General features: G+C 40.5%; 1 protein-coding gene across 2 annotated transcripts in view; it reads left to right on the top strand.

Moving 5' to 3' along the window:
• Usp3 (ubiquitin specific peptidase 3) overlaps nt 1-23,604 on the top strand; it is a 78,886-nt gene that overhangs the window by 53,740 nt on the left and 1,542 nt on the right. For both annotated transcript variants that reach the window (XM_055597839.1, XM_055597844.1), the window contains 6 exons: nt 5,957-6,103; nt 9,423-9,529; nt 9,625-9,705; nt 21,869-21,987; nt 22,259-22,372; nt 22,472-22,539. In XM_055597839.1, the coding sequence (XP_055453814.1) occupies nt 5,957-6,103; nt 9,423-9,529; nt 9,625-9,705; nt 21,869-21,987; nt 22,259-22,372; nt 22,472-22,539 (636 nt within the window). The remainder of the gene's footprint in view (nt 1-5,956; nt 6,104-9,422; nt 9,530-9,624; nt 9,706-21,868; nt 21,988-22,258; nt 22,373-22,471; nt 22,540-23,604) is intronic.

Below are 23,604 nucleotides of genomic sequence, written 5' to 3'. Positions count from 1 at the left end.
AACCAAAGAATCTCCCTTTGTTGAAAGATGGAGGTCTTGAGATTATCACCACACAGCACCCAGGAGTGAGTGGGGGGCACTTTTGTGTGGGTCCTGTGAGGATGCTGTAGCAGTGCTACTGAGCTCCTTGAGTGGGTCAGTGTGACTCTTAACCCATGGCCATGTGGAAGCGCAGTAAGTCTTCAGTTATGCTCCTGTTGTATTTATTTATATCCCCAAACCATTTTTGTGTTTGTAAAGCCTGTTTTCCTTGATTAATACAAGGCAAGGTCTGGGGAAACTGACTCCTGGGATGAAATTTGAAGGATTGGAAACACAAACATTCATATAGAAGTAAGAATCTTTCATCTATGAAGTGATCGTGGGCAAAACCGTGAATGCAGCCAGCAGCTTTTGTGTACACATGAAGGCTACATTCCCCACTGGAACCAAAAGCCAGCTAACCTAGCAAGGAAATTTCTTCACATTTTGACCTTTTCCAGGGTGCATATCCATTTTATGTATGGCTTTCTAGAATGCCTAGCCTTGTTCATCTTTTTAGTAGGCAAAATACACATGGTTCAAAATTTAAAAGACTGAGATTAGATAGGTGAATGTTTTCTTTCACTGTGGTTCCTCACTACCCTTCTGTTTTCTGGAAGCAAACAGTTACTAGATCTCCATGTGTGCTTTCAGTAATAGAAACTTTTATATGTTCATAAGAGTATGTAACTTTAAACGTGTGATGATTATCTGTAATAGTCCCTTTCCTGTAGCTCTGTAGATTTTTAGCGTTGTAGATAGGCGTGTGTGTGTGTGTGTGTGTGTGTGTGTGTGTGTGTGTGTGTGTTGCTGTTCCCAACAGTGAACATTGCTGAGATGAACAGTCTTATGTACATATGTATAGTTACTTGAAAGTGGACTTGCTGGATCAAAGTGTTTATGCTCTTGTAATTTGGATGGTCTTTTGTGATAGGGGCTGTTACTCCTATTTCCATCAATGTGGTCTTAGTGTCTGTTCACCTGCTTCTGCCTACAGAATTTGCTTTCTGATCCCCAACTCTTTCTACAGGATCCAGCTATAGATACTCATTTCATGTAGCCTCTTTAGAAATCAAATCAGGGGGCTGGAGAGATGACACAGCAGTTGGGGGCGCTGCTGCTTTTTTAACGGACATGGCTTCATTTTCTAGCACTCACATAGCAGCTCATAACTGTCTGTAACTCTAGTTTCAGGGAAGCTGGCACCCTCATGCAGACATACATGCAGGCAAAATACCAATGACATAAAATAAAAATAAATCAGCTTATGTGGTATTCGCTTGCATTTTGTATCTAACTTCTGCTTCCATGTACAACTTGATTTGCCTTGATTTCCTAAAACATAACTCTCTGTGTTAAAAGATATTTTACATATGAATAGAACTTAAAATTCCACCAGGTATGCAAACAGTGTCAAGAGCCATTAATGGGCCAGGTGTGAAGACGCAGGTCTGCAATCCTAGCTCTCAGGACTGGGTCAGAAGATGGCAGGTTTGAGGTGGGCTACACACAGAAAGACCTTGTTCCACCCCCTGCCAAAAGAAAAAGAAAACTGATATGTTTTAGGATCTTAGAAGATGTTTATCCCAGATTGATAGACTTTGTAGAAGCATGTATTTTTCTCTCTTTCTTTTTTCCTTTTTTTTTTTCCCCTTGAGACAAGCTAAATAGAACTCATAGATCTGCCCACCCTGCCTCTTGTGCTGGGATTAACAGTGTGCCCCACCACTGTCTGTCTTACTCCTGCTTCATGTGTGGTATTAGGGGTTGGACCTCGGGATTTGTACATCCTGGGCAAGTGCTCTACCACTGAGATATCCTCTGCCCTTTTTAGTTTGAGACAGGGTTTTATTAGGTTGCTCAGGCTGGCTTTAAATTTATGATCCTCCTGCCTGAGTCTCCTGAGTAGATGGGGGATATACAGGCTCCACTTGTGTAAAATAATTTTGATTCTTTTTCTCTTTGAGATGAGATAATACTCAGTTGTCTAGGCAGGTCTGGAGCTTGTTGATCTTCCTGCTTGTCTGATGAGTGCTAGGATTACAGGCATCCACACCACACACCACCACACCACACCACACCATACCTGTCTGCTCCTATGCTGATTGGTCTTAGCCATCCTGTAGATTATCATTTGCTTAGCAGTACCAATACATAGTATCACACAGATATGCCAATTGTAATATTTCATTATTCAGAATATTTGCTTTCACTCCCAACCAGGTACAAAACAGATAACCATTTGTCTGGCAATTCTTTATCAGAACAGTGATTTGTCTTTAAAATGCTCATTTCTATTGTACCACAAGTCGTTGTAAAGAGACCCTACCCTTTGCTCTGCTATACTGTACAGCATCAGTGTGTCTCTTTCTTGGCCTTCCATTTAGAAAGGATACTTCAGGCATCCTGTATTTGCAGTGTGATTTCTCATATCACCATTTTGACAAGTCTTCTCTTAGTCTTCTTGTAGGCATCAGAGAAGAGGATAATCTTCGGTATAATGCTTGATTGTAAAGAACTCCGTTACTATTAACATCTTTGTCCTTTCCCTTTGTCTTTTCTCTTTAATTCTGGTTTGTCACAGACACTGAATTTGGGTTTTCCTCGTTACTTTACAAGCAATTACTGGTGACACCTCTGAAATGTACAATATGCACGTCATTTATCCTAATTACAAAACAAGAGAAACCTAAGGTAGCTATAGAGGATTCTGAAGCCTAGATTGTTGTATAACTGGGGAACAATTGAAGATATAAAATACTAAATAATACTTAACAGATTCACTGGCTTATCTGAAAGTCTTTAAAATGAAATTAGTTATAAGGTTGTTGGAGAGAAGGCTCACTGGTTAAGAACACTTGTTTGTTGCAGAGGAGCTGGGCTTGATTCCCAGCACAGACGTGGTGGCTCACACAACTGCTAAGTTCAGTTCCAGGGGGTCCATCAGCTTCTGGCTTCCTGTGGGCACCAGACAGTCACATGGTGCACAGACATGCATGTGAATATTCATACACATAAAAGAAAATCCTTTTATTTATTTTTACTTTGTTGAGACAGGGTCTTTCTATGTAACCCTGGCTGTCCTAGAACTTGATGTGTAGACTAGGCTGTTCTTGAACTCACAGAGATCTGACTGCCTAGCCCCACCCCCACCTCCTTTTTTTTCTTTCTTTCTTTTTTTTTTTTTTTTTTTTTTTGTGTGTGTTTTGTTTTGTTTTTTAGTTTGTTTGTTTTATTTTGGATTTGAGACAGGATTTCACTATGTGACTATGGCTGTCTGAGAGCTGTGTAGAACAGGCTGTTTTTTAATTCAAGTGATCTTCCTGCCTCTGCCTCCCAAGTGTTGGGATTTAGCTATGTATTTCTTAAGGGATATAGTGTAAATGCATTTTTAGTGAGAATCAGAAAAAAAAAAACCAAAAACAATGACTTTGGGTTTGGTAAATTTCAAATTTTTAAATAGCAACTCATAAGTTACCTTTATAGAAGAGTTGTTTGTGAGCTCATGTGAGTTGAGAATTTTTAGGGAATTAGAGAATCACAGTGTAACTGGGAAATTCTTTAGCATTCCTCAGGTAGATTGATTTTTAAAGGGATGAGTATATGTTCACCTGTGAAAATAGAAATTGTTCTACTACGAGGTATTGACTTGCATGGTACATTTTAGAAAAAATATGTGACTTAGATTATTTGGGAAAGAGTGAAATTTTTGTGATAAGAATTATAGGTAATACCAATCTTACCTTTGAGTCATGAAAACAAGTAGATGTGTTGAATTGGGTTAAAGCCCTTTCTTTGTATGTATATGAACTAGTAGCTTTGGATGTTTTGGACTATGCATTTTGACAGGTTTGTTTATTTTTAGTTTTGTTTTTTTGATTTTTGTTGTATTTCAAGACAGGGTTTCTCTGTGTAGCCCTGGCTGTCCTGGCACTGTCCTGTGTAGAAGAGGCTGGCCTTGAACTCACACTACCTCCCAGCTGCACTTTAACATTTTTATTCACATTAACTTTAGAAGAATTTGAACATATATTGACAGGTACTAATTATATATATATATATTATATTTAAGACAGCCTATAGTGAATAAATTGACTTTCTAATTTTTAAGTTCCATTAATTAGGGAGACTTCATAATTTTTTATTTCTAGGAAAGGGCAAAAATATATATTAAGGGAAACTGTGACTGGAAGAGATTTTCTTTGTGAAACTTTGTTTGAAAGAGTGACTCTTAAAAGTCACCAGAAAAATTTACCAGTTAAGGAGAACTGTAAGTGTGCCATGTATATAGGACACTTTCTATCATAGTTTTAGAATACATTTTATATACCATTGTTTCTTTTATTTGGATCTCTTCATTGTTGTTGTTCACTAGTCATTGATCTGGATTAGTGTAAGAATTCCATGAAGTTTCCTCTCCTAAATATAATTTAAAAGCAATATAAGAATATGTTGCTATGTGTATTCAAGCAACACATTATGGTGCATAATTGTGTATGAGTCAGTGTATTTTTAAAAGAACTTACTTTCTGGCCCAAAATGCATCTTTTAAGATGGATGTGCAGAATATTAACTCTTTGTGTGTACACTTATGTCAAGGGTTGACATCTGGTGTTTTCTCTTTTTTAATTGTGTTTTTTGAGACAGGGTTTCTCTGTGTAGTAATGGCCATCCTGGATCTCTGTAGACCAGGCTGGCCTTGAATTAAGAGATCTGCCTGCTCTGCCTCCCAAACGCCATCACCAGCCACTGTCACCTGCCACCACCTCCTGGCTTCACCTCCCTCTTTCTTTCTTTCTTTCTTTCTTTCTTTCTTTCTTTCTTTCTTTCTTTCTTTCTTTCTTTCTCTTTCTCTCTCTTTCTTTTTCTTTCTTTCTCTCTTTCTTCTCTCTCTCCCTTCCTTCCTTCCTTCCTTCCTTTCTCTCTTTCTCTTTTTAAATTATTTTATTTTAGTTAATTGGTGTTCTACCTCCATGTATGTCTGATTTAGCATGTCAGATCCCCTGGAACTAGAATTACATAGACAGTTATGAACTGCCACGTGGGTATTGGGATTTGAACCTGGATCCTTTGGAAGAGTAGCCAGTGTTCTTAACCGCTGAGCAATCTTTCCAGCCCAGCTTGGTGTTTCTTAATTTATTTTTGAAATTGGTTAAAAAATTTAAAATTAATTAATTTTAAAAACTAACTCCCCTCCTTTCTTCCTTTTTATGTTTGAGCTGGGATCTCTCACTGAATTAGCAGCTCTCTGATTCAGCTAGGCTGGTTGACCAGGCAAGCAAGCCCTAGGGCCTCGTGGGTTTTTATGCTTCATGAACATTGTTGGGGTGACAGGCATGTGTTATGTGGTGCTGTGTCCAGCTGTTTTACATGGGTCTGGGGGATTGCACTCAGATCCACATGGTTGCAAAGCAAGCACATTATGGACTAAGCCATCTCCCTACTGGGCCCAGGTAATTTTCTTAGATTGAAGAATGAGTTTTTAAACATGTATAAGTGCTCTAAGTTTCTTCCTTCTTTTAGTGTAGGCTTAGACATAGTTTTCAGGTTAGGTTAAGTTGTGCAATTTAAAGATTTGGGTCTTTTCTAGAGAGGACCCATAAGAGAGTGGGAAATTTCAGGGTCCATTTAAGAAGTGCAAAATTGTATGCTGTCTCTATGACTTTCTTGCAGGATTTTACATAAAACACGTCACCACCCCTAATTGTCCCTCAGCTTATCTCTAAAGTAGAGAGGTCAGTGAAAATCAGTACAAATTCAATTATCTCTGGTATTCCATGGCTTTTAAAATTAAGAGAAATAGGTGTCAAGTGTGGAACTGGTGAGGATGAGGGGTGGGGTATTGGAGGCATGCTTGTGAGCATGGGGCTGCAGTCCTTTGTGATGTTGGGTGGGCAGGGAGAGCTTCCCCACAGCCCGTTTGTGTTTATTCCAGGGGTTATCAGCAGCAGGATGCCCACGAATTTATGCGCTACCTTTTGGATCACCTACACTTGGAGCTTCAGGGTGGCTTCAACGGTGTTTCCCGCTCAACGATTCTACAGGAGAATTCTACTCTGTCTGCAAATAACAAATGCTGCATGTAAGACCTAGCGTACTGTTACTTTCAGAACCCCCCAGACATGTCTGCTGGTGTTGCTGTGTGTGTGTGTGTGTGTGTGTGTGTGTGTGTGTGTGTGTGTGTGTGTGTTTGTTTGTTTTTTTTTTTATGGGGGGGGGTGTCATGTGCTTTTAATTTTTCATTCTTATTGTGGTTCACATTACTTTGGGTGGGATTTTAATATAGTATACAATTTAGCATTTTTCTACTAGATATACACATGATACTACCTGAGGCGGAGACCCAAGTCTATAATCCCATAATGTTGGATTGTGAGATAGGATGATTATTATGAATCCAGCTCTAGGCTGTGTGAGATCCTGTCTCAGGCACACACACAGTGGAAATATGTTTTTAAGAAAACTGAATTTTTTTCTTGTTCCTTACTATGAACCAAGTACTTTGTCTTGTTTCCTTTACATTAACAGCATGAAACATACTCTGATATAAGAACAGTGATTTTAGCCAGGCACAGTGGCTCACACCTTTAGTCTCAGTACTCAGGAAGGCAGAGGCAAGTGTGAATAAATCTCTGTGAGTTTAAGGCCAGCCTGGTCTACAAAGCGAGTCCAGGACAGCAAAGGCTACAGAGAAACCCTGTCTCGGAAAAAAAAAAAAAACAAGTGAAAAAAACCAAAACAGAACAGTTATTTTGCTGAGAAAGAAATTATTTATTTATTATTCAGTCTGGATTCTAGTCACTTAAAGAAAATGACAGGGCTTTACTTTGTAGCTCTTGGCTAGCCTGGAACTCAGAGTGCTCCTGCTTCCTGCACGCTGGCACTGTGCTCAACCCTTTTCTATTGCTGTATTCTCTATATAGGAGAGGGATTTACAAGACCCATTCCGCAAAGAAAGAAAGGAGTAGGTGGGGTTGACTAGTACTTTCTGGTAGCTGGTATCACTCTCATCCTGCAGTGCCACAGAAGAGTGCTATGAACCGTAAGTCAGAGTGCAGTGTGGACAGGAAACACGATCCAGTCAGACTGTATGTCCTCCTGGCACCAACTTAAAGATAGTGCTAAATAGAAATTTATGTTTATAAATAATCATGGCATATTCATATATAGAAATACTGAGTTGGGCTCTGTCAAAAATACCCTGTATGAAATGAGAGAGTATATGTCTTGATTATCTTATGATGCCCTGGGCCTTCCATTGGAATTGCAGTGTATAATCTTCATAGGATATGCTTTTAGGACAAATTTCAGTATCATTCTGTGTAAAGACTATAATTGCAGCTAGGCAGTGGTGTTGCACCTTTAATCCCGGCCCTCACGAGGCAATGGCAGGTGGGTCTTTGAGCTCGAGGCCAGCCTGGTCTACAGAGTTCCAGGACAGCCAGGGCTACACAGAGAAACCCTGTTTAGAAAAACAAACAAACAAACAAAAAAACCCCAAAAGAATAGTACTTGCAAGTTAGGAGAAGAAAAATATATCATCAAATATAAAAATCAAGCTTTCCTTTTATTTATTTTTGTTTCAAGATTTAGTGATGTTTGTTAAAAGCATTTCTTGAAGATGGAGTGGGGTGATAAGATAGAAATGCTAATACAACAGAACAGCAAGCACTTTGGAAATTATTTATGAATCCTAATGACACATCCATTAGATGGCTGAAACTTGATTTCTCCCAGGAAATGATTATGGGGAATGAGTTATAATGCACTTCTTAATGAAGCAGTTTCCATTTCAATTAAAGGCAACTTTGCATATGCACATTGGCATGAAAGGGTCAGTTGTAGCTCTTCATTTTGAGTAGATTTTGTGTGTTCTTTGGTTATGACACGTGTATAAATGGAAAACCTGAAATGGTTATTATGTCGTGTAGTTCCTAATGTCCGGTCAACCTTTTAAGATCCATTTCTTTTGTATGCAATGAAGAAGTTGCTTGAGTAGGTTTTTATCTGCATCATGGCAGTAGCTTTAACTTGGTGTGGTGTAGAAACTGCTGTTCAGTGTAAGAGAAACTGGTTGCTACAGACAAAATGGTTATTTTTCTGGTTCAAGTAATTGCATATAATTTCACAAGGCTCACAAACAAGTATTTGTTGTAATACATTTCGACAGGGCCACACTGTACAGTCACTGCACACGCTCTGTAGATCAGGCTGGTCTTGAACTCTTCTTCTTTTTTTAAATTCATTTTATATCCTGATTGTAGCTCCCTCCCTTGTCTCCTCCCGGTCTTACTGGTCTTGAACTCTGCCTGCATAGCCTCCAGGGTGCTTGGATTAAAATTATGTGGCCTAGCTAGGCGTGGTGGTACATGCCTTTAATCCCCACACTTGAGAGGCAGAGGCAGGCAGATCTCTGTGAGTTTGAGGCCAGCCTGGTCTATAAAGCAAGTCCAGGACAGCCAAAGCTACACAGAGAAACTCTGTCTGGAAAAACAAAACAAACAAACAAAAAGTATGTGGCCTGACACTTGGCTATCATAGCACTATTAATGAGAGCAGACACTGAGCCACCTCACTATCCATTGATAGTGTCTTGGTTAAATGAAGGGCTTAGTGTGAAGAGCAGCTGCATGACCTGAGCTGAGTCCTGAGTCCCAGCATCCTGGTCTAAAAAGTAGGAATAACAGAATATATGCAGTTGTGAGTGCTCACTTTACAAACAGGTATGCTCAGAATGGAGCATAGACGCAGTGTCCACATTTATTTAGTACACTCAGTACTCCAGGCGACCTTTCTTACTCCTGAGCCTGTGGTACGTCTGGAATCAAGACACAAACTTATAGGGGAAAAATGTCAGCAAGAAGAGGTGTTGCCTGACTTTTTGCTGATAAAATAATGGCGAACTATTGAACTACTGTTTGGTGTTAAGGATTTCACTGTTAGCAAGTCTTGGAGTCAGGACTTTCACTTTTAGTGTTCACACTGCTGGAGCAGAGGCATAACTGTTGTGGAGCATTAGGATGGTTACTTTTGCCTTGTTTGATAAGGTGGGGTATTTTTGATTTATACTGTTACTATGAAATAGTACTGTTTACAAGTGTGTACCTTTTCTTACTGCTAGCAGTCGCTACTCAATCTGTGTTAAAGGTCTTTACTTCCTCAGGTTGAAGATAGGCCATCATATCCTCAAGTAGTTTAGAACATTCTGTATCCTCAGCAAGGCCTTGTAGAGTGAAAGATGAAAACACAAGGCTTCTTTTCCTAGGGCTGTATTGGGGATGATGAAGCTGCCAACCTGTCCCATATACAGTCATACGTGAGATATGTTTGCCCAGTGTTAATGTTTTAAGAATCAAAGGAGCATTTTTACTGAGCTGTTTCCTGTGTGGTGTTGTCTTTAGAAATGGAGCCTCAACTGTCGTCACAGCAATATTCGGAGGAATTCTCCAGAACGAGGTCAACTGCCTCATATGTGGGACAGAGTCAAGGAAGTTTGATCCATTTCTAGGTAAGGCAAACTGGCAAGGTGTATGCTGCTCTGTTCTTTTGTAACCCCATAGTGAAGTCACATGCCTTTAACAACTCTGGTTCTCTCCTTTTAAGATCTCTCCTTAGATATTCCAAGTCAGTTCAGAAGCAAGCGCTGTAAGAATCAGGAAAATGGGCCGGTTTGCTCATTACGAGGTAAGGGCATTTTAATGTTGAGTTTCCTGTAAGGGCTCACAGTCTAGTCAGCTTTTTATCTGAATGTGGTTTACAACCGTGTTGAACTTACTTCCCAGATTCTATTTCGTAAGAACACGTCCATGCAGTATGTCAATGAAGAGTAACACACTTAGGTTTCTCCTAGTTTTATCTTTTTAATATTGGCTTTTTCTAGCCAAAGGAAGCAGGGTTTAGTTTGTCCCACACATATCTACAAAGGAGAGAATACTAACCAGAGTTTCGTCAGTTACAACAGTAATTTCAGAAAACAAGTGTCTAGGTAAGTCCCAAGATTGGCTTTTAATGGCAAGACCATTAAAATTCTCATATACTGTGGGAGATTTTTGAACTCATTTCTTCCATATTGGGTAATCAAAGAAAAAAACCTGATTCAAAATTTATGGAGAAAAGATCCAGATGGCTATATTGAAGTGCCTTGTATGCAGTTGAACATGTAAGGAAACCATGCAGCCCCAGCTGCCCTGGAACTGTATGTAGACCAGGTTGGCCTTGAACTCACAGAAATCCACCCACCTTCGCCTCCCAAGTGCCAGGATTCAAGGTATGTGTCCCCACATTGAGTAGAAAAAGTGTATTTTGAGGAGTGATGTTTTGAGGGGTAGGGGATCTCTAGAAATTAGTGTGGAGAGTCAGAAGGGCACCAGAGACTAGGACAAAGCAGACTGCAGCACTTCAACAATCCTTGCCAGTGGCCCTTGCACTACGAGAGGAAGGATAGACAGTAAAATGCTAGCAATCCCATCCTAACCACAGGTCCCCACAGTCCTCCAGCCTGAGCCCTTTGTGGGAAGAGCTGCTTCAAGAGCAGCTCACGCTGCCACCCCAGAGCCCAAGCTGCCCACCCGGTACTGCTAGGCACTATCCCACTTTAGGGGATAGGATGTACTCAGGAGAGTGGAAGGCAGCTCTTCGGAGTCCCACTCATCACTGCTGCTGCCAAAACCTCAGTATTATTACTGCTGTCACCTTGGAAAACTGAGGAAGTTCCAACCTCATATCCAGAAATACAGTCAAGACTGTCTCTCACTTGGCATTACTTGGATTGACCATGTAGGAACTAGAAAGGTCTCACCTACAATTTTAGGACCACAGATATAGAAATCTCAGTGTTATCCAGAATTGTCATGTTCTAGAGTTCCAGAACAGCAGACAAAGCCACATACTCTGGCATTACCCATGCTTGACCTACATACACTATGAGTGAAGACAGAATAAGAAAGTGATGAGATTTATAGGGCACTGTAAAGTGAACATGTGACTCTGAAAGTACCATAAATAGGATTTCCAAAGAGTAAAGGAAAGGTGAAAGGCACTGAAAACTTCCCAGATCAGATCAGATCTTCAGAGACAGTAGACACCTACACATATTACAAGCTCAGAGCATCTAAGTTCAACAGAAGAAAACCCATTACCAAAGATGTGTTATAGTGAACATGTCAGAGGTACAAAATAATCTTAAGACAGCAAGAGAAAAATAACTTGGAGACTACTTGTTATAGTCATAGTAGTCTTTGTAGCAGAAATCTAATAGAGGCCAAAACAGAGTCAAACTATGGAAACTGTAGGCAAGTCCCTGATTAAAAGCTTTTTTTATAAGTTGCCTTGGTCATGGTGTCTCTTCACAGCAATAGTGTGAGGAGGACCTATTGAAACGACATCCCTAGAACCATGTCAGATCTGGATAATGAGCATCTATGTCCCTAGCACTCCTATGGAAGACAGGAAGTGGCGATGTGAGTGCTCCTGCAAGCTCATTGGCCAGGTAGCTGGTAGCTATGTTACAAAAAACACTGACTGTACTGCTCACTACAAGTCAGCCTTTTGCACACAGAAAACCACCAAACTAAAAAAAAAAAGAGAGATAAAACCAAAACTACATAAAACAAACAGAAACCGCCAGATGACTGAAGAAAGCTACCTATCAGTAGTAAATGGTTTAAGTTAGCCAGACCAGAGACAACATGCAAACTAGACTAAACTAATTTAATTAACTCAAAATATATCACACAGCTGTTTTAAGGAAGCTACTCAAACACTTTCTTAGTTTCCAGTTCTGACTATCTCAGTAAACTTCTGTACAGTTGGAAAGCACATTCTGAAGCCAGGAGTTTCACTTAGAGGGTACTTGTTTTTAGTGGTTTCAGTACTTAAATACTCAAGAATTTGAATTCATGTATCTATCTACTGCGAAGGAAAGATAAACAACCCTCCTGCAAACTATGACATAGTTGAAACCTCCTTGCAACCTCCTTTATGACTAATATGTCTTTTTGCTTACTCTCTAATGCAGAATTTTTAACGTTCTAACGTTGCTGTCTACAAGTAGCACACTTCATTGGTAAAGATGCACAGAGACCCAACGTAAATGGTTAGAAAAGATACAGGTCCATTATATAGTAATAAATGGATCAGTTAAAAAGATTTAACAGTTACATTTACCTCACATGGAACCACCCAAATATAAAGCAAACATTTCTAAAGGGAAAATACAATCAATATAATAACACCTGGGGATTTTAACATGTCACTTTTCTCAATGGAAAAACACTGAGACAGAAGATCTGAGTTGAGGTAAGCTGCACTGTAAAGTAAATGGACCTAATGGGCATTTGCAGAATATTTATTCCAGTTGGAGAATACACATTCTTTTCAGCACATGCAGCATTCTCTACATAAAGAGATTAAAATAATAAAGAGATTAAAATGGGTGTGGTGGCCCATGCCCATAATCCCAGCACTAGGGAAGCCAAGGCCAAAAATTTCACATTTGAGGCCAGCCTGAGCTATGTGGTGAGACTCTGTCTCAGAACAAAGCACTTAAAGTCACAACAGAGTAAAAGTGTAATTAAGAACAAAGGAGAATATACAAGGGAAACAACCAACTTGTTCTTAAATGACCTTAAAGACAGAAGGAAATAAAAAGTGACAGCACAGCAGGAGGAGTGCCGAGAGATGCATTACAATAGACATGTGCATCAAAAAAAAGAAAAGGTCAAACCAGAAATAAAACCAAAATTCCCAAGAAAGTACAAACGATCAGTTGGCTTTTTGAACAAATAAATAAAACTGACAAACCTATAGACTAAGTAAGAAAGTGAAAACCCAAATAAAACCAAAGAGGAGTGATACCGTGGAATTATAAAGAAATTATGAATCATTCTTTACAACTCTAAAAAACTATAAGACATGGGTAAATTCCTGAACACAACAACCTTTCAAAATTTTACCAAGAAACAGAAAGTGTAAAGAGATCAGGAATGTGTTTGAAACAGTAATTGAAGGTCCATACGTCTCATCTCTGAACACCGCTGCACTGGCCTGGTGCAGAGAAGTGGGTGGAACCAGAAGAGGTCACGTAAGTGAATAAGCTAGACACAAATATATGGATCACATGTTTCTACTCACACTTGAAAACACACACACACACCAACAACTTGAAAGCAGAAGAGATAAATACTGAGGAGTTGGGGTGGATGGAAGGGTGGATGGACATGATGTGTATCCGTTACAGTGGATCGTTAATAAGCATAATAGCATGTGTTGCCTAGAACAAGTTGAGGTTGAAGGATTCTGCCCAACTCTTTTTGTAAGGCATTACTCTGCATCCTTCCTGTAGAGATACACAGGAGCTGACCTACCAAAGCTTTTGTAAAATAGAAAATATAATATACAAATAAAATATTAAAAAAGCCACAACATAACCAAGTGGGAATCATCCCAGAGAGGCAAGGATGGCTCAACATATTCAAATTAATAAATGTGATACAGAATGGCAACAAAATGAAGGACAGAATCCCTGCAGTCATCACAATATATGTAGAAAAGTTTGCTAAATTCTCAACCCATTAGAAGCAGTCATAATACCAAAGACTGTAGATTAATAAAAAAGCAAATAACTGACAAAGATAAGTGAAAGAACCTAGATGTTAGTCCACGTTGATACAGCCAACTACTTTTTGATAACGATGATAAAATAATGCACAGGAGAAAGGAAAGTCTTTTTAATAGTGAATAACTTTAATAAAATAATGACAAAATTGTATCCATATATACAGAAGAATGGAACTAAAATCTTCTCACTGACTAAAAATAACAACTCAAAATAACCTCATCCCTCTTTGTAACCACTTTCATCAACTAAAGGCAATTCCTGGACAGCTGGAGTATGCTGAAGTTTATTATGTAAAGTTGGAAATGCATGATTTCGTATAAGTCTTCTATATGATTCAAGTCTACTGCAGAGCTGGACCTGGACATTGTCCTGTTTGAGTATGTTACTAAGGGTTGAATCTTGCACTGTATTCAAACCCTCTCCTTCCAAATAAATTTGTATGTTTATGGAGTCTTCACTGGGTGAAGTTTTGGCCTTGAGTTACCAATCCTGTTGTTCCAGCACAAAATACAAACGTTTAAATTATATTACATTTGTATGTATGGAGGTCAGAGGATGGTATGGGGTAGCCTGTTCTCTCCTTCTACCTCATGGGCCCTAGAGATTGTACTCAGGCTGTCAGACTTAGCAGCAGATGCCTTTACCACTAAGTCATCTTGCTCTCTAGATTGTAAGATTTATCCTTAACAACACTGATCTTTTTAACAACACGGATTTGTTCAAGCCACTTCATCTAGTTTCATATCTACTCACACCTCCCCTCAAAACCACTCATGTTTTTTATTTTCTTCATAAGTTTGGTGGTGTTCCTTCTGTTTTTATTTTGTGGAAGAGTTTGAAGAGTATTGGTGGCACATGTTCTTAATGCTTTCTTTCCCTCCCTGTAAATCTGGCAAAAGTAGTGAGCCACAACCATGTTACAATCTGCATACTATAGTGTCTTAAAATTTCCTCCATTAAATAAACAAATTTGTGTGTGTGTGTGATAGGTAGGTAGGTAGGTAGATAGATAGATAGATAGATAGATAGATAGATAGATAGATAGATAGATAGATATTTAATAAACCAATTCTAAAGGCCCACAAATCACAAAGTTAGGTTTATCACAGCAAGACTCCATTTCTTGGTAACACTTTTGTCTGTTACATTTCTAACAGAGGAGAACACAGAGATAGCAACACAGAGGAGAAAGGTTTCCTTTTGGCTTACGGTACAAGAGGCTGTAATCCATCATGGTGGGAAGGGCCCAAAAGCAAGGTTCTCTCTGTGGCATGGGGAGCGTGTAGTGTAACTTAACATTCACAACAGATCCAAGTCTTGGCTGTCACCTCCAAGGACCCACCTCCTCTAGCCAGGCTCCACCTTCTAAGATTTCACAGCCTGCCCAAACAGTGCCATGGTGCACACTTAAACTGTATCAAGCTGGGAACTCTACTTCTCAATGTGGTCACTCTTCTGGAGGAAGAAGCCAACAGCCAAACACCAATAAACCTCAGGAGCAGAAAGAACAGACTGTCAACATTTGCAGGTGAATTGATTACATGCCCCCCGCCCCTCTTTCATACAGAACAAGAAATCTTAACATATGCTAAAATGTGCCCTCAACCACTGAGCTACATCCTGAGTTCATCCTTCACCTTCAGTAGTAAGGATTGAACCCAGGGTCTCAGGCATACTAGGCAAGCTTCTACCACTGAGCTATAAATCTCCAACCCCACTCATCCTTCAGTTAAAAAAAAAAAAAAAATTAAGATAGAAGAAGGGCCTGGAGAGATGGCCCAGGGTTGAAAGCACTGGCTGCTTTTCCTGTCCCTGGAACCCACATGGTAGCTCACAACTGTAGGCCATTCAGTGCCCTTTGCTGGCATCTTGGGACACTACAAACACATGGAGTGCAAACATACCTGCAGACAAACGCCTATACACATAAAATAGACAATTTAAAACCAGGAAGTAGAGGAAAAATTCATTTTGGTCACAGCAAAGACTCCCTGTTGTAGTAGCAGCAAAACTAAAAAATATTCAAAAATAAACTTAAAAATATGTAAGACCACTAGGCGTGGTAGAGAATTCCTGATAATCCCAGCACTTGTAACCAGAGTAGGATTTTGAGTCTCAGGGTAGCCTGGAACACATAACACAAACAAATGATTTAGAGGAAGAAAGTAATAAGAGCCTCAGCTGGTAGCAGCACAGGTTTCTTCAAAATTACTAAATTGGTTCAAGAGTTTCTCTGTAGGCAGCCACTGCTTATGAGAAGCTAAAAGATAGAAAATGGGTAGGAATGTCTTAAAAGTGCTAAAACAGCAGTTGGCATAAAAAATATATGCATGTTATATGACAAAGCAAAAAATTGAAATCTGGAGCTGGACCAAATCAAGTCAGACATTGGCACAAAATTTCCAGTAGCATCATTGTTCTAAATCAGAGCCCTGGCTTTGGGCTCTATAACTTGCTAGAGAAGTTTCTTCATATCCAGGGCTATTATCTCTCAGAATGATCAGGTGACAATTCCAACCTCACACAGCAGGTGGGATGTGGCTCTTGGGAAGATCTACCTGATTTGTCTTAGTGAACATTCTGGCAGAGTTCTTTTAAAGCACTGTTTATTACCAGAGATTAGAAACAACTGGCACAGATTTAACCCCAGTGACCTCCAGTAGGTCAGGGTTGAATAGATTTTATGTGATTAGAGAGATAACATTAATAGCTGTACCAAAGAACAGTCATAGAATATTGTAAAAATTATTTCTGAGACTGTGTGTGTGTGTGTGTGTGTAATGATGAAATTTAGTAAGATAATGTGTGTGCCTTCATTTTCATGTGTGGGGGTATGCTGAACCCAGATTTACCTGGGTTGAGCCCAGGAGCTTGCACATAGCTAGGCAGGTACACCACTGATCTGTGGGCAAAGTTTTTGGTGTCTTATTTTGGGACACTTTAAGTTGTCATTATGACTGTGAGCTCAGGCAGGCTTTGAACTTATGATCCTCCTGCCTTAGTGTCCTAAGCAGCTGGGTTAAAGCTTGCATCATTAGGCACAGTTCATGTGCAATGTTATAGTTTTGTGGGTTTTTTTGTTTTTGTTTTTTTTGTTTGTTTGTTTTGTTTTTTGCATTATAGTTCTTAAGCGTATTTCCAATGAAAGTGTGATCCAGAAAGAACTGGAACTGTGAATTTTTTCTAACTTTTAAACATACTTATTACATAATTTTTAAAGGCAATAAAATGTGTATTCTGTATACTTTCCAACTACTGGTTTGCTAAGTTAGCTTTGCAGAGTACATAAAAGATGATCTAATGGCCCAAACCAGTTTTACTTTCTTCTGTCAATAGAGATGCTATTTGAACAGGTTTTTTTTTTTGTTTTGTTTTTTTGTTTTTTTTTTCATGTGGAAGACTGCCAGTTGTAAAACACAGGCCATCAAATGTGAGAATCTTAAGTTTCAAAAAGTGTTGATTAACCCTAGAAATGCAGTAACACATTGTCAGCACCTTCCTCACACCCTTGATGATAGATGAGCAGAGATGAAGGGGACATTGCCAAGATGAGAGTGCTGATAGTAGACTGTTCGGTCAGCCATGCAGTTTGCTTTCACATACGGGCTTCTACAGAACAACACACTTGTATGTTTCAGGCCCATTCAGTGATAGCACTCACTTCTGTGTACATTAAAGATATGTCTCTGGGTAGGCAGTCTCTTAAAAAAGTGCTTAGGTCTATATATGTGTTTAAAAGTGACCTTCCTTAATACAGAAAAGCATGTTCTGTGCTGGCAAAGTAAGTTAGCTGGCAAAGCACACGGCTCTGAAGTCCTTACTTCACAGGCAGGAACCAGAACCCATGTGAAAGTGCCAGGCATGCTTGTGATCTTAACACTGGGGAGGAAGATGGAGGAGGGTCCCTAGAACTTGGTGTCCAGCCGGTCTAGTTAATGAGCTCCAGGCCAGAAAGTGAACCTTTCTCCAAGGAGGTGGATGACACTCCTGAGAATGGCATCCCCGGTGGTACTCCTGCTTCCATATACATACATACGAGTGCATACATGTCCTGGCAGGCAGGCACACACACACACACCACAACTTAGGAAAAACATGACCAAGCAACAGCAAAACCCCAGAACACAAACAGCCTTTTGCCTATCACTAGATTTACCTTGCTTACAGCTCTGGCTGCTTATCACTGTGATTTGAAAGTTGCTCACAGGCTAGGCGTGGCGTGCAGCTGCACTCCCAGCATCATTTGGAAGGTGGAGGCAGAGGAAGACCCAGGCCAGCCTGGGCCACACAGTGAGACCCTGTCTCAAGGAGGTAAAGCAGAACAAACCAAAACATAAAATAGTCTGGAATTGTGGAATGGACAAGTGCTTGTTTTCTGCATTCTGCTGTAAGATTAAAGTACTGGGGTTCCAGGAACACAAAGGGAAGGGAGCTTTTGGAAGTCCATAGTGGAGGCTGCTGCAGTAGGCAGATTCCCCCAAAGCCCAGCCAGGTCCTAATGTTGCCTCTTTCCTCAACTTTCTGGGAGTTTCCCTTGCCATGGGAGCACTCTTGACATGATGCAGTTGATAATGGGACTCTCAAACCTGTCAGAGCAGGTACGGAGCTCCTGAGCCAGGTGAAGAGGGAGAAGCACTGAACAGATTTCTTGCAGCGCTTAGAGCCACCTGTTTTAAAACCATGTCTAGCATCTGCTACTCATAGTCACCACTGTGCCTAGCCTGTTGATACCTTCTACTCTGTTTTGGTTTCCTATGATCTCACCTTGACCTTGCTTGTAATTTAGCTGAGGAAATACTGGCTAGTCACTGTATAACAACCATGCCAAGGCAGGAAGGGTAAGAATGATAGAAAGCAGATACTGGGAGACAAGCAGGACTGAGGAGCACTTTGTTTTCCTAAAGGAGCAGGGTTATGGCAGGGTACTGGTGTACAGACCTCCTTTGTCATTGCTTATGTGAAGTGTGCTGGAGCCGTATCCTACTAGCATGGCTGATGAGGTGTATTAGCCAGGGCCATAGAAGAAGGAAGACCAGCTAGTATTCTGTGCATTTTATGTTTCAGTCTTAAAGTTACAAATGAGTTGCTGTGAAATGCTGATATATGCACTCTTTAATCGCAGTACCTACCTCTACAGTGGTTCTTAACCTGTGGGTTGCCTAACCCTTTGGACTTTAGGGGTTGTCGAAGACCATCAGTAAAGAGATATTTACATTACAGTTCATAACAGTAGCAAAATTACAATCATAAGGTAGTAAAGAAAATACTTTTATGGTGGGGTCACCACAACATGAGGATCTGTATTAAAGGGTCTCAGCATTAGGCAGGTTGAAAATCACTATGCTGAGACATCAAAGTGAAAGCAACAATTCTCATTACCAAAAGAGACTGATGGTACCATCTACTGACTCATTAGCCAGCCCTCTAAATAAGTGTTTCCGTGCTGGGATCACCTACACCTTGGGGAGTCAGTTCATGTTTGTTTTCAGTCAGTGCTTTACAGTTTTCATGGACAAGTATGTTGTTGCTTTGATGTAACACATCCCTAAGGGTTTTATGTTTTTATGCAACTACAAATGGAATTGTCTTGTTTCCTTTTTGGCTGGTGTATTGTTAGTGTATGGAAGTGCACTTGTTTTTGTGATGACTTGGTATCTTGTCTTTTCATTCTAACGGTATCTTTTGCAGACCATCCATTATTTTGTATGTGCTCTGCCTTTGGTATTGCAGCTACTGTCATATATATAGCCATCTAAACTGTTTAAACGCCATCTTTGATCTATTTTGTGTTGTTTTGTGAGAGGTGCAATGCCATCTAGATGATGTTTTTAGCACAGGGCGTCTTCATGTGACAGTGTGCCCACAAGCTCTTCCTGCCTTTGCTGTCTGTCACGTGTGAACTACTTGGGCTTCTTCTGTTCTCCCCATCCCACTGATCGTGTCTTTGACCAGTTCCACACCATTTTGTTGACTAGTTTTATAGGGCAGTTGGTGAGGTCAGCGCTCCTCTGGCTGATGTGATGGAAGTTGTGGGCATCGTTACTGTTACTCACAAGACCCTTGGCTGGAATCTCTGTTGGAATTGCATTGACTGAGGTTTGGGAAGGGAGTGATGTCTTGGAAATGTTCTCTCTGCCCATGCACTTTAACTTCTTTGTTAGTCCTGTAGGACTTTGTACATAGAAAATCATCCCATTTACAGATTTTAACCTTCCTTTCCACATTGTCTTTTCTTTTTCTTGCCTCACTGCTCTGGCTGAAACTTCGAGGGCCGTGTTGAACAGATGTGGCAAACACGAGGTCCTTGGTTTTTCACTGGAGTGGGATTATACCCTCAAGTGTGTGGGTATTTTCATATGTGGCATCTGTCATGCTGAGTTCTTTTCTCCTAGCCTGAGAATCCTAGCTATTCTTCCCTCATTCCATGTCCCTTCTCTCACATCCCCCAAACCCTGCCACAGCCAGCTTTTTACATGATGCACCACACAGTGGTTGGTGAAAACACTCATGGTTAGTTTCAGAACTCAAGAGCACAGTGGCCAGCCTAAGGGGAGTCATAGTGCCAGTGATCTCTATAGTTACAGAGACATGGTTCTTGAAAGACCCCTTGAGGATACACCACCTTCTGTCACTTATACATTTGAGTTTAGTAGCTCAGGCTTGCGCTAGGAAGGGTATGGCTGAGACAGTATGTCTTCCTGGGGACCACAGGGTTAATAGGATCCATTTGGATCAAGCTGAGGAAAGAAGGGGAGGCTGAGAAAGGTTTAAAAGAGGAAGTGAAAATTGAGTTGAGGGGGAGCCTATATATGACTTGAAGGTGTTAGAATCATGGAGCAAAAGTACAGTCACAAAAGTGGCCCATTAAGTACCAGGCTGCACCTAAGCTCTGCTAGCCCTTGTCCTAACTAAATTTTTCCCTAAGGGGTTCTAGTTCTGGCACTAGACATAGTCAAAGCAGACTCTGACGTGAAACTCTTTGAGAACAGTGACATCATTGCCTTTCCTTGCCCAACCAGGTTCTGCTTGCTGCCCAATTTACCAGGCAAATTCACTGTTTAATAATATACAGCTTGGGCTGAAGAGATGGCTCAGCAGTTAAGAGCACTGACTGCTCTTCCAGAGGACCTGGGTTCAATTCCCAGCAACCACATGGTGGCTCATACCCAGCCATGAGATCTGGTGCCTTCTTCTGGCATGCAGGCATACATGTAGGCAGAATGCTGTATAAATAATAAATCTTAAAAAAAATACACAGGTTAGCCAGGCACAGTGGTGCACACCCGTAATCCCAGCACTCAGGGAGGCAAAGGCAGGCAGATATCTGTGAGTTCGAGGCCAGCGTGGTCTATACAGTGAGTCCAGGACAGCCAAGGCTACATAGAGAAACCGGGTCTTGAAACAAAAACAACAACAAAAGCAACACAGTTTATAAAGATAAGCAAAGAAATTAACATAAAAAGCCAGGGATCACATATCAGGAAGAGGCCGAGGAAGTACCTGAGCTGGCTCTGGCCCACATCTGTATAGGTTTCTACTCTACAGCTCTATCAGCTGCTTTGCATAGACTCAGGCTCTTGAGAGTTGGGTACACAGGCATTTGTATTTTTCCACACAGTGTACATATCTTTCACAGACTTCTAAGTTACTAACTGCAGCACATGTCCAGAAACTTTTTCTGTACAGGCTCAGTGAGCACAGAAGATTTGCATCTGCTCTTGCAGTGTAAAAGCAGCCAGGCCAGGTATGACCAGAGCTTCATCTACAGAGCCAGGTGGCTGAACAGCCCCCAAATTAAACAGCTAATGCAGCCCTGCCTTGAAATAGGCTGGACAGAGGGTTTGGATTAGTTCTCTACACTCTTTTATTTTTAAATAAGACTGAAAAATTTGATCTAAATTTAACTTTTTAAAAAATATGCTTGGGTCACACATTGAGAGGAAATGGCTACTGAAATGTTGATTTAATCAGGAATCCATCTTTATTAGCATTTACATCATAAGTATAAAATAAGTGTGACCATGTTTTAAGCATGGTCCTTCTTCTCAGCAAACATTTCTGGTCTGCAGCTTGCCCAAGAAGGGTTGATGTTTTAATGTTTATACAGCTTAAACATATTAGCTTGAAACCTGGGTCATTTTGCTTCAAGGAAGTCTTTTTTTTCTACAGTGCACTGCCTCTATAAAAGCCACCTTACTGTAATACTGTTAAAACCCAATCTTTTTGCAGATTGTCTTCGCAGCTTCACCGACCTAGAGGAACTTGACGAGACAGAGCTGTATATGTGCCACAAGTGCAAAAAGAAACAAAAGTCCACAAAAAAGTTCTGGATCCAGAAACTTCCCAAGGTCAGTGCTGTTTCAGTTAGGTTGTATTTTCCTGGAGAAGATGTTCTTTTAGCACCTGTAAATTATGTGACCAGTTCTGGATTGGTCTGTAAGGTTTGCAGTCAGAGCTGAAACCTTGGATAATTTATAAGGTACACAGGAAGAGAGCACTATCAGTAGCAGAAGAAAAGCCAGGGCAGCTCATGCACTGAGACTGTGTCCTACCTACAGCAGGTACTGAAAGGTGAGCTAACTCACGGTGTTCTCATTCTCTGTGCTCATCTGTCACCAGGTGCTGTGCTTGCACTTGAAAAGGTTTCACTGGACAGCATATTTAAGAAACAAAGTCGATACATATGTAGAATTCCCGCTGAGAGGCCTGGACATGAAGTGCTACCTACTAGAGGTAAGGCAGCAGGGTAAGGAGTCTTCAGAGAAGCGGGCACTGCTGCCCTTGACAACTGCTCCTAACTCAGCCCTTGATGCCCTCTCTTTTGTTCTGTAGCCAGAGAACAGTGGCCCAGAGAGTTGCCTGTATGACCTCGCTGCTGTGGTGGTGCACCATGGCTCTGGGTGAGTGTCAGCTTCTTGGAGTTGGGAGTACTTGGTGGCCACACAAGATGGCCTGCAATTTCTAGTCACTCACAGATTGTCCCTGTACTCCCTAAAAATAGATCTAGAGTCATCAAAGGGGCTGCTGCAAAGAAGATGCTGCAAAGCAGGAAAGGCATATAAAAACAGAATCGGGAGCAGTCCATGCTCTACTCCACCACCACACATTGGTTTTTATGCCAACTCAAATTTAGGAAGTGACAATATTTGAAATAACTTATCCATGTCATTTGCTTTAATTCATTTTTAGCCAGGCACCATGGCACATGCCCATAATCCCAGCACTTGGGGAGGCAGAGGCAGGCGGATCTCTGTGAGTCAAGATCTACAAAGTGATCCAGGACAGCCAGAGAAACCCTACACAGAGAAACCCTGTCTCAAAAACCAAAACAAAACATTCATTTTTAGTTTTGTTAACTAACAGCCTGATTTTCATGTCTTTCTCTTTTTTTTTTTTTGTCCTGGAAGCTTGGGTTTTACTTCCTTTGGGTTTACCTTTCTGATTTCTGGTCTGATAAAGAATATTTTACTTTCAAACTTGGGCAAACCACCAACAATATCACAGTCCTTTCATAGTCCTCACTGTGTAGACACTGTTCCACTGACTCGTCTTAACTTTCAGCTGGCAGGAGCCTGAGCCCTACTGCTTTTTATAAGCATCCTGTTGCTTCTAAGATTGTAGACATAAGGATAATCAGATGTATTCCAAATTAGTAGTTAACAGGGACGCTGTAGGATCTTTACTAATGGAAATACTTTTATATTCAACCTCATTGGTTTTCTCCTGGAATCTGTGCTAAAGATACATTTTGCTGAGTCAGTCTCTCAATTTGTCTCATCCTGCCAATCTACTGTCATGGTTTGTGTTTGGCAATTATCTTTATTTTTTTTTTTTTTCCTGACATACTATTCCTGTTTTATGGTTGCATTATGTTTTGCATTCTCTCTGGATTTTTTGCATGGGATTCTACAGTGATTGTCTCATATATATATATATATATATATATATATATATATATATATATA

Source organism: Psammomys obesus, unplaced genomic scaffold (assembly GCF_907164565.1).
Source record: "Psammomys obesus unplaced genomic scaffold, mPsaObe1.curated_primary_1811, whole genome shotgun sequence".
Lineage (NCBI taxonomy): Eukaryota > Metazoa > Chordata > Mammalia > Rodentia > Muridae > Psammomys > Psammomys obesus.
The sequence above is the reverse complement of the archived record's forward strand: the minus strand, read 5'-3'. Positions and strand labels throughout refer to the sequence as shown.